Source organism: Panthera leo, chromosome B4 (assembly GCF_018350215.1).
Source record: "Panthera leo isolate Ple1 chromosome B4, P.leo_Ple1_pat1.1, whole genome shotgun sequence".
Lineage (NCBI taxonomy): Eukaryota > Metazoa > Chordata > Mammalia > Carnivora > Felidae > Panthera > Panthera leo.
In genome coordinates this window covers 140,697,521-140,708,091 of record NC_056685.1, presented here as the reverse complement: position 1 = coordinate 140,708,091, position 10,571 = coordinate 140,697,521, and the positions used below count along the sequence as shown (strand labels likewise).

At 62.7% G+C, this 10,571-nt stretch overlaps 1 protein-coding gene across 1 annotated transcript; it reads left to right on the top strand.

Annotated features, from left to right (window-relative positions):
• Positions 1 to 406: 406 nt before the first annotated feature.
• IL17REL (interleukin 17 receptor E like) lies at positions 407 to 6,458 on the top strand. Its single transcript, XM_042948173.1, has 13 exons — positions 407 to 603; positions 787 to 896; positions 1,127 to 1,241; positions 1,791 to 1,930; positions 2,118 to 2,189; positions 2,270 to 2,324; positions 2,786 to 2,949; positions 3,017 to 3,061; positions 3,341 to 3,398; positions 3,608 to 4,046; positions 4,233 to 4,290; positions 5,001 to 5,189; positions 5,463 to 6,458. Exons 1-13 carry the CDS (start codon positions 495 to 497, stop codon positions 5,730 to 5,732), a joined length of 1,824 nt encoding a protein of 607 aa, XP_042804107.1. The 5' UTR covers positions 407 to 494; the 3' UTR covers positions 5,733 to 6,458.
• The last annotated feature ends 4,113 nt before the right edge of the window (positions 6,459 to 10,571 follow it).

The window sequence follows — 10,571 nt, the reverse complement described above, 5'->3', positions numbered from 1 at the left end:
CCGCCAAGGCCTCCGGGCCAGTCCTGCCTGCACTAGGGCAGCCGCTGGCCTGTGAACAGAGCCCGAGGCTGCATGACATTGGGGTCATGACCCAGGGGCCCCTAGCAGGCCTTTTCTGTTGCTCATCTTTGAAGACGGGCGATGGGGCTTGCCAGCTTATGGGAAGGCAGGCTCCATTCACCCCTGCACCCCAGGCAGGGCAGCAGCTACCCACACTCAGGTGTGGCCTGCTCCCGGGCCTGGCCCCACTCCTGATCCCCAACAGACAGTTGGCTCAGGGGCGGGTCCACTACTCAGGGGGGGCCAGCTCCCTGATGGCTCTGGGGCGAGATGGTGAGGACCCCTCCCCAGACATGCAGCCCGAGGGCTCCCCCCAGGCCGGGCCACCCACACGGCCTAACCGGGGTGCTGGGGGAGAGCCCCGTGGCACTCACCCTCATCTCCCCTCCTCAGGGAATATTCTTAGCAGCTTCTGCCGGCAGTCCCCTTCGTCCATGTCCAGGTCCATCCTGGAGGCCCTGACGCTCTCCACTGCCATGAGGTGTGCCCCCCACGACGGTTGCTCCCTGCTCCTGCGTGTGCAGGCCTCCCTCACGCTGCACGGTGAGAGGCCTCGGGGTGTGCTGACTGTGAGGGGGGTGGGCTCCGGGCTCCTTTAGCCCCCACCATCCGACGGGCCCGGTGGGGCAGGGCGGCCCCACTAGCCGCACATCGCGGAGAGAGGAGAGGAGGACAGGATTCACTGCCCCATCTGACAAGCCCTGCCCGGTCCCTCCCTTCACCCAGAGAGCCTGCGGGGCCTGGAGGCCTGCTCCATGAGCCTCGACACCCAGGAGACCCAGTGTCAGAGCGTGCGGGTCTCAAGGGCCTCCCGCCGACTACATGTGGGGCAGCAGGTGAGGCCAGGGCCTGACCCACACCTGCCGGGCCACCCAGCCCAAGCCTTTGTCAGGCAGGGGCAGCTGTCCCGGGGCTGCCCCCCCTTCCTCGACACCTGACCGACCCGATGCCCGAGGAACGGGCACCCCCTCTGCGGAGCTCCGGCTGTGCCCGGCGGGGCTGGCCTGGCTGGGGGTGGGTAGGTGGAGACCCCAGGTGCGCCTGGCTCACACCTGCACCTGCCCAGCTCCAGGTGCACTTTGAATGCTTCGAAGTAAGCGTGGCCCAGAGCCTCTACGTCACCCTGAGGACAGTGCCCCACTTCTGTGGGGTCCGGCTGGACCAACAATACCACGTGGAAGGTGAGAGCCCCTGGGGCGAGCCCCGGCACGGCTGCCCCTGGCGTCTAGGGACCGACTCGGGGTGGGACACGCGAGGAAGGGGGCAGGGCCCCATGCTGCACAGCTCCCAGCAAGCGCCTTGGCTTAGCTCCGGGGTCACGGCCTCCCTGGAGAGGCGGGACTTCTTTCTGTGGAGCACATGGGCAGAGGCCCACCGGGGTGTGCGGCTCCTGGGGACAGAGTGGCTGGGCCCACCATTGCCTATGCGTTTGCAGACTGCAGAGACCAAGACGTGGGGAGGAACCTGCCCTTCTGCTTTGGTGAGGCCCCCTCCCCGGGTGGGACCACAGCCCCGCAGCCCCTGGGAAGCCCCGCAGGTTGCTGCGGGCACCCACCGCCCTCCCACCGGGATCTTCTGCCCGCCCCACTTGGGAGATCACGATGGGTCCCCAGGTGCCTAGGGCTGGCAGGGGTCACCACCTCGAGGCTCTCGGGACAGGTGGGGACCTGTGTCCAGTGACCTCTAGTCCCAGCGTGGCCTCCACCTGCCGCCCGCCCGCCTTTTTGTAGCCGGGAAGTTCTCCTACTGGGTAGACCGCGGCCGCAAGGTCATTCTGGTACAGGTGCCCGAGGCTCGCGCGGACTCCGACTACTACGTGCGGCTCTGCCTCAAGTGGTTCACCTGTGAGGACGTGGGTGCCCCAGTGCGGGTGAGCCCGGCCCCGGACACCGCCTCCGGGCCCAGACCAAGTTCCGCCCCACACCCGAGCCCGGGCTCCACCCGCCCCACAAGCCCCAGGCCCCACCCACCCCGGGCCGTCACGCCCCGCCCCGTCCCAGCCCAGGCCACGCCCACCCACCGGGCCCCCAGCCCCTGAGCCCTCCACTCCGCTGCAGGTGACGGTGAACAGGGTCTCCCGCGCCGTCTCTCTGCCCTACAGCCGAGAGCTGCCGTGCCTGTGCCTTGAGGTCAGTGAGCGTGTGGCCTTCACTGCTGGGAGGAGACGAGGGAAGGGCAGGACCTGCGCTGACCCCGGCCCCTCCCGCAGGGCTGGTCTGCGACCCCTGACGCAGTGCGGATGCAGGCCTGTCCCTTCGAAAATGGCAAGTGCCCCGTGGTGTGGAGTAGGGGGCGGGAAAGGTGAGCGCGTCCAAGGTGCCTGGCAGGGTGGGGCCGGGCCGGCCCAGGTCCTTGAGCGTGCCTCGGGCAACACGTAGCCGAAGGGGTGTCCCAAGCAAGCCCTTTCAGTGGCAGAATCTGCAGACACGGGTGTGCCCGCGTGCGCGCGCCCAGCGTACACGTGTGCACGAGCCCCGGCCCTGCTCACCCGGAAGAAGAAGCAAGTGTTGTCGAGAGCGGCTCTCTGGGGGGTGGAGGAGTGTTACCCTGCGCTGGGCTCTGCTCCCTGACACCGCACAGGCACACGGACACACACACACACACACACTTGGCCAGGGCCCAGAGACCCGCAGGGAAACTGCACCTGAGTCTCGCCGTGGCCCAGCAGTCCCTGAAGCAGGTGCTGGGCTCAGCTGACTGGAGCCCCTGGGGAGGGTCCCTGCAGACACAGAGGCACTGTGGGACGCCATCCGCTACCACCCCGGAAGCCAGGCACTGAGCTGGGAGCCCGCCTGTCCCGTGAGCGGCCACGTGAGCCTGTGCTGGCGCCCGGAGCCAGGGGCCCTCTGCCACGAGCTGGAGCACTCCGGCCGGTCGGCACGGGGCAGGGTGAGTGGCCACCAGGCGGGGTGGGGGTGGGCACGGACGGCCAGGGCCTGACCCGAGCCCCCCACAGGTGCAGTACCCGCTGGTGGACAGACAGCCCCAGCTCTGCCTGAAGGTGAGTGGGCCGGCGCCAGCCTGGAGCTTAGGGAGAGGCAGCAGGGAGGCCGGCAGAGGGGTCGGCAGAGGGATCGGGGCGTGGGGGCGGGGACGTGCAGCCACACTCACTCCAGACCTTGCCCGGCCCTGGGGCCCAGCCTCCCAGTGACCCCTCTGCCCCCAACCCTGGTCTGACAGCGGGTGCAGCTGAATGGCTCTGCGGGAAGGAGCCCCAGCCTGCCCGAGCCCCCGGCCACCCCCCACCTGCCACAGCTCACCCCTCGTGTCCTCTCTGCAGTTCTCCACCGGCCGGGGCTTCTGGGTGAGGTGCCCTTTCGAACGACTAGGCTTCCCAGGTGAGCTCTCCATGGGGCCGCAGGGCAGGGAGGGGGCCTGCGCCTTTTGCTGTGCGGTTGCAGCAAATAACGCCCTTTTCTGCGCTCCGAGAGGTGCCTCGTGGCCAGGCAGGCAGGATGACAGGGTGCCGGGTCAGTGAGAAGGGGAGTGGAAGTGGCGGGGGGCGGGGGAGGGGGGGGCTGCTGGGCCTCAACGCTCCACCCCACAGCCTGGAAGATGACTGTCCGGCCAGCCGCGTCTCAGGGCCACCTCCGAGTCACCTTCTTCTCGCCCGGCACTGCCAGCTTCAAGGTGCACCTGTGTCACCAAAGGAAGATGTGGCCCCCTGCCTGCCACCCAGCGATCCAGGCCACGCCTCTCCCTCCAGCCTCAGTGAGCCAGGCGGGGTGGGCGCCTTCCTGGGGAAGGTGGTTGACCCCTTGGCTTCCCTGGAGACCGCCCGGTGTGGAGGGGTGCAGGGCTGCTCTGCTGTGTGTGACACCTGTGTCCCTGTGCCACAGCGACACACTACGGCCGGTCTTGCCCCCCACCCCCACTTCCCGCGACCTGCCCCTCTCCCAACCCAGGGTGGCTTCATGGCTGACTCCGCGGTTGCCTTCGTGGACATCCCCAGGGACGAGGCTTGTGCCCCCAGCACCTGCATCCAGGTGGGTGGTGCCGCCCCACCCCGCCCCCACCCACCTGCTCCAGTCCCAGACCTGTTTCCCTGCCATCAGCCCACAGGGGAACTCCTGCCCCCCAAAGCTCCTCTCCAGGCTGTCGCTCTGGGGGACACGGTTGGGGTGCAGGGAGGGGGCCGCGGGCTGACCGAGCTGCCCCCCCTCCGCCTGCAGGGCTGGAGGACCGATGTGCACTTCTCCACCCCCCAGCAGCTGTGTGATCTTCAATGCAGTGAGTGCCGGGCCTGGGCCTCGACCCCGGGGGTGCGGGGGCAGTGGACGCTCACGGGCCGCAGGAGGCCGGGGCTGGACCCCATCCTCAGCTCAGAGCCGGTCGCTGGCTCTCACTCTCAGGGCGGGGGTAGTGTGCGCCGCTCGGGAGACCGGGCGCCAGTGGGGGACAGAGGGGCCACCTGCCTTGGAGTCAGGCCAGGCTTCTGAGCCAGGGCGAAGCCAGGCCGGACGGAAGGTAGGGGCCCGGCCCCACCCCCACCCCCGAGGTCCATCCTTGGGCACCCGCGGTGCAGCTTCCTCCTCCCTGCGTGTCCACCACCCCTGGCCGGGGTTCTGGTTCCAACTGTCGGGGGCCTCGGGACGTCCATCAGCCCGCCTTCACCCACCCAAGCCACTTAGGCCCAGACTCCTGGGATCTCGGGCTTAGCAAGAGGCAGAGCGAACCGTGTAGGTCCTGGGTGTGGCCCAGGAGGGTGGCCTCTGCCTGCGGGGCCTGAGAAGGGCACCGGGCTGTTAAGTGGGAGTGGGCATCGCCACCTGCATGTGTGGAAGCCCTCTGGCTGCTGACGGAGAGTGGACGGCAGGAGCCCTGGAGGGAGAGGGAGATGGGAAGGGGCTCGCACCCAGGCCTCCGGGCGGCTCGCACCCTTTCCAAAGCTGGTGGCCTGGCCAGGGCCTCTTACACCCGTGTCTTCCAACCCCTCCCAGCCCCCAGAGGAGCTTTTCAGTCAAGTCTGGGCCCCCATTCCTCAGCCAAGATCCCCTCCAGCACATCACAGGCCAAAGGGGCGACGGTCACCCCTGAGGGCCCGTATCTGGGGCGGGGCTCCACCGCCTGCCAGCCAGGTGACCTGGGAGCTGACCCCAGCCACTGCCAGAACCTCCATGCCACACCGGGTGAGTCCCAGGGTCCCAGGGACCGGCCTGTGAGCAGAGAGACCGGGCTGCTTTGGGGGTCTAAGTGGACTGCCCCCGAAGAAAGGACGGGCAGCCTGGAAAGGCCTGGAAGGGCCTAGAAGGGCCTGCCCAATGAGCCCGGAGCATTTGGAGCCCACGGCTCCCTCTCCTTCCCCCGGCCACACAGCTGGGGGTGAGCTGGAGGAGGCTGTGCCCCCAGACAAGGTTGGTATTGTGTAGACTGAAGCAGCACTCCCGTCCCTCTCTTTCCAGCTGCCACCCAGGGGACAGCGGACTGAGGCCAGGAGCCTCACGGAGCACAAGCAGATGCCCTGGCTGAATGCTGGGGTGCAGAGGGCTCACATCTGGGGCTCCGAGCCTCTGGCAGCAAAAGCCAGGCCTCAGAACTTAGAGGCGGCTCGCCTGCACACGGGCTGTGGGGCCGGCCACCTTGCGTCTCCCCAGCCGCGCACAGCTCCCTGGGGGCCCTCAAGCTGGGCGGGGAGCTTTGGGTCAGATGAAGGGCCCTCAGCCCCTCCCTGAACCCCCTGCTGAAGGCCACGGAATGGCTGGGTGGGCTGCCCTCTCTCCTGGATGGCCTGGCCTCCGACCTGTCCTGTCTCAGCTTGGTGCAGGCTCCCTCCGGACCACCCGGGGTCACGGCCACCATCCCTGGCCCCTGCCTGAGCGCTGGAAAGCAGAGTGCGACCCCACACTTGCTACGGCTGACCAGGCTCCGTTGGCCCAGGACCACCCCCAGCCCCTGCCCAGAGCGCTCCCATACTGACTGTCCACATGCTAGCAGGGCGGCCCCCCACTGCCCAGGCGGGGCCTCCGCCCGGCCCCCTGCACCTACCCTCCCAGAGCTCAGGTCACCTTGCACAGCCAGTCGGGTCAAGGCTGGCCACTTCCTGTGGCCTCAGGAGCCACCCAAAGGGATGTGCCCTTCTCAGAAGTGTCATTAAGGGCCACTGTGTGCCATCTGTGCTCAAGGACCACAGAGGGACCCTTGGCCCTGCAGCGTGATTTCCACACCCAGGCCAGGGGTCGCCCAGCGGCCGGCCCGGCAGATGTGCCCCCACAGAACTGTCCTGCTTGCTCACAGGCACTGCCAGGCTGTCCCTCCTGCATCTGGAGTCCCCGCTCGTGTCCACCTGACCACAGTGGCCCCCCACCAGGCACCCGGGGCCTGGCCCCCTTCCCGCCCTGCAGGGGGTGGGGGGCGGTGGCTACAGCAGACCAGGAGTGGGCAAAACCAGTAAACACTTGTGCGCCTAGCTCGCCTCTTCGCTTGAGGATAGACGCGGGGTCTGCAGGGCGACGGAAGCCCTGCGGCAGGTGGGGTGGGGGAGGGTTATGGCGCCCAGCTGTACCTGTTAAAATGGGGGGGGGGGGCGGGATTGCCGAGGAGGCGAGGGCGGAACCACAGGTCGCAGACAGAGCCTGCTGCCCTCCCCCGGCGACCCCCACCACGTACGAGCCCCAGGCTGTCCCCCGAGAACACCCCATAGGCTGGAGATGCCAATACCTCGGCGGCCTGCCCGGGGCCATGTATGGGAGGGACAGTGGGAGGAGAGGGGTGTGCCGCTGGTTCACCCCTGCTGGCGCTCAGCCCGGAGATCCGCCCCCCACACTGAAGGGGCGGAGCAAGGGGGCGCCCTTTCCTGCAACCCCCTCCAGCGTCTGGTCCCCGAAAGGGGCCGTGAGAGGCCGGGTCAAACAGGAGCTGAAAGGAGGGTGAAAGGGGGGTGGGCGGAGGGGCAGAGAGGCCTCACCCTCGGGTCCCAGACCACCCACCCCCATCCCAGGTCAGGGTTTCGGGGGTGGCGGGCTGTGGTCTGCGCTCACCACGTTTTCGCATTGCCCGGCCCTTGGAGGCGAGGGGTCCTCTTACCCCCCCCCCCCCCAACACCGTCTGCCCGCGGTGCCCCCTCCCCGTCAAGGCGCAGGGCAGGGAGGGGGACTGAGCGCTGGCTACGGCTGTGCCGCCCCTGCCCTGCGTTCCTGCTCCCCTCACCTGGACCATCCGGGCTCGGACCCAGGGCTACCCCCGAAAATCCTCACCTGCCGGGAGGTGGAGCAGGGAGGGGGTGCGGGAGCAGACCAGAGGCGGGCGCCTTCAGGACTTGCGGGAGCCCTGGCCTTCCACGGGTGGGGGAGACCGAGGCCCAAACAGGCTCTGACTGCGAGCCTGTCGAGGACATTCGGGGCTGTAGGGACTGGGGTGAGGAGGGGCCTCCTCGGGCACGGCTTCCCGGCTGTCCGCGTGTGTGCTGCCACCAAGTGGCAGTGGCGCTCAGGGATCAACCTCCAAGCCAAGATCTTAGGCCACACCCAGCGCCCCCTGGCCTGGCAGGCCCGCTTTGACCCGTAACACCCTCCCCCATCCCAGGCCACTCCTGTCCAGGAGAAAGACGCGAGGAACTCAGGCCCCAGGATGGGAAGGGCTAAAGGCAGGTGGCTAGGTCACCCCCGCCGGGGCTCTCACTTGACCCACAGGGAGTCTTTGGGACATCTGTGTGCCTCATTCATTCACGCATTCATTCACCCATTTCTCAAGCAGGTGCTGAGTACCACTGGGTGCCCCACTGACCCAGCATCAGGAAGTAACATTGACAAAGATCCCCGCCCTTGCAACTGGGGACCAAGCCTGGGTCTGCCCTGGACCGAGGGCCTGATTGGGTCAGGATTCTCAGTCCTGAAGCCCAGGCAAACGGGGACCGTTCATCACCCTGCCAGGAGCTGAGTTTTGCGTGCGGGAGACAGACGACTAAATGCATACATTATATGGGGTGCCCCGCGCCAGGCTGAGGCTGGGGAGAACGAGGCGGGAAAGCAGACAGGAAGTATGGGAGAGGGCGCCTTGTGAGCTGAGACTGCAGAGGCGAAGGGCCATGAGCTGCCTGGTTCTAACGGGATCTGACAGGTGAGAGATGGGATCTGACAGGCAGGCAGGTGGGGCCATGGGACGTCCAGCATGGACACCATGGGTATGAGCAAAAATGACCAACATTTCGGCCTCAGTGACTGGAAGGCAGAGCTCCATGGGCTGAACAGGGGACACAGCAGCTATAGTGTTTGGCCCTGGTGAGTTTGAGCTGCCTATTGGACATTCATTCATTTACCAGGACTTATGTAGTGACTGCTGTGTGCCTACTCCCTCAGTGAACAACATAGACACAGGCCCCTGCCCGAGGCAGAGGAGCAAGGCAAAAAAAACCCATAAAACAGTGAGTACATTATCTGGGATGTGAAAAGGGCATTCAGAAAAGGCAGAGGGGTGCCTGGTGGCTCAGTCGGTTAAGCAACCGACTTCAGCTCAGGTCATGATCTCCGCAGTTCGTGGGTTCGAGCCCCGCGTCGGGCTCTGTGCCGACAGCTTGGAGCCTGGAGCCTGCTTCTGATTCTGTGTCTCCCTCTCTCTGTTCCTCCCCTGCTCTTTCACTGTCTCTCTCTGTCTCTCAAAACTAAATAGACATTAAAAAAAGAAAGAAAAGGCAGAGCTGGATAAGGGAAGGAGCTGGTCCTGGGGGCATAGTGGCAGGTGGGTCTCATGCAAAGACAAAAAGGAGATAAGGGAGTTAGAGGACACCATTGGGACCAACGGTTAAAAACAGTCTCCTGCCAACCCGGTGAGTCCTCTCTACAAAGGCTGGGAAGAATTGAACAGTTTTGCTATTGAATAAGTGTTAAGAGATTGCAAGGCAGAAAACTCACCCTCTCACATGAGCTGGGCAGGTACAACCCTTTCTATACACGATCGTGAGAAATGACAACTTGTCCAAAGGGCACCTGACATACAGCCTATTTCATGTGATAATAATACAGGCACCCCAGCTCTCTTTGATTACAGTTTGCATGGGATATCTTTTTTTTTTAATGTTTACTTATTTTTGACAGAGAGAGCATGGGCGGGGGAGGGCAGAGGGAGGGAGACAAGGACCCAGAGTGGGCTCTGCACTGAGAATGGATGCGGGGCTCCAACTCACAACTGTGAGATCATGACCTGAGCTGAAGTCAGATGCCTAACCAACTGAGCCCCTCAGGTGCCCCTGCATGGAGCACCTTATTCCATCCTTTGACTTTCCACCTCTGTGTGTCTTTTTATCTAAAGTGAGTCTCTTGTACAGCATGTCGCAGATGGATCATGTTGTTTTATGCACTCTGCCAATCCCTGCCTTTTAATTGGAGAGTTTAATCCATTTACGTTTAAAGAGATTCCTGAAAAGAAAGGATTTACTTCCACCAGTTAGTCATTTCTTTGCTGTGTGTCTCATATGGTTTTTCTTCCTCATTTCCCCCACTACTGCCTGTTTTTGGTATTTAGTTGATTTCTGTATGGTACCATTTTGAGTTCCTTCTCCTTTCCTTTTCTGTATATTCTTTTCGGTATTCTCCCAGTGGTTGCCTTGAAAGTTACAATTGAAATCTTAGAATTAGAACACCATAGTTTGAAGAATACCAATTGAGTCTCAATAGTGTACAGACATTCAGCTCCTATCCCCCGTTGTTGTCACAGATATGAACTGTGTGCCCACTGACAGATTGCTTCCTGCATTTCTAAATCATATAGGGGGGGAAAAGGACGACTTACAAACCAAAATGCAGTAATGCCAGCTTGTATATCTTTCTGTGTAGTCACCTGTTCTGTCTTTCTTCATGCAGCTTTGAGTTAGTGTCTAGGGTCCTGTCATTTTGGCCCTTTAGCGTTTCTCATACAGGATATCTACTTGCGATCAACTCTCTCAGGTCTTACTTATCAGGAAGTATCTCACTTTCCCCTTTGTTTTTGGAAGACAGTTTTTCTGGATACAGAATTCTTGGTTGACAGGGTTTTGTTTTTGTCTTTCATGACTTTAAGTATGTCATCCTACTGCCTTCTGGTCTCCATGTCTTCTAATGAGAAATCTGCCTAAAACCTTTTTGAGGATCTCTTGTATGTGACAAGTCGGTATCTCTCTCGCTGCTTTAAAGATTTTCTCTGACCTTGGCCCTTGATAGTTTGATTATAATGTGTCCTAGTGGGGACCTCTGAGTTTATCCTGCTTGGAATTTGCTGAGACTCCTGGATATACAGATTCATATCGTTCATCACATTTGGGGAGTTTGGGGCCATTATTCCTTCAAATATGTGTACGTCCCATTCTCTCTCTTCTCCTTCTGGGATGCCCACGATGTGCATGTGAGTAGTCCTGATGGTGTTCCCTAGGTCTCCCTTCCCTTTTTCTTTATTCTTTTTATTTTTGCTTCTCAAACTGGGTGATTTCAATGGCTTCATCTTCCAGTGTGCTTAAACGTGTTGTAGGATCTCCCTGGTGAATTCTTCATTTCAGCCACTGTACTTTCCAGCTCCAGATTTTCTATTTGGTCGCTTTTCACAAT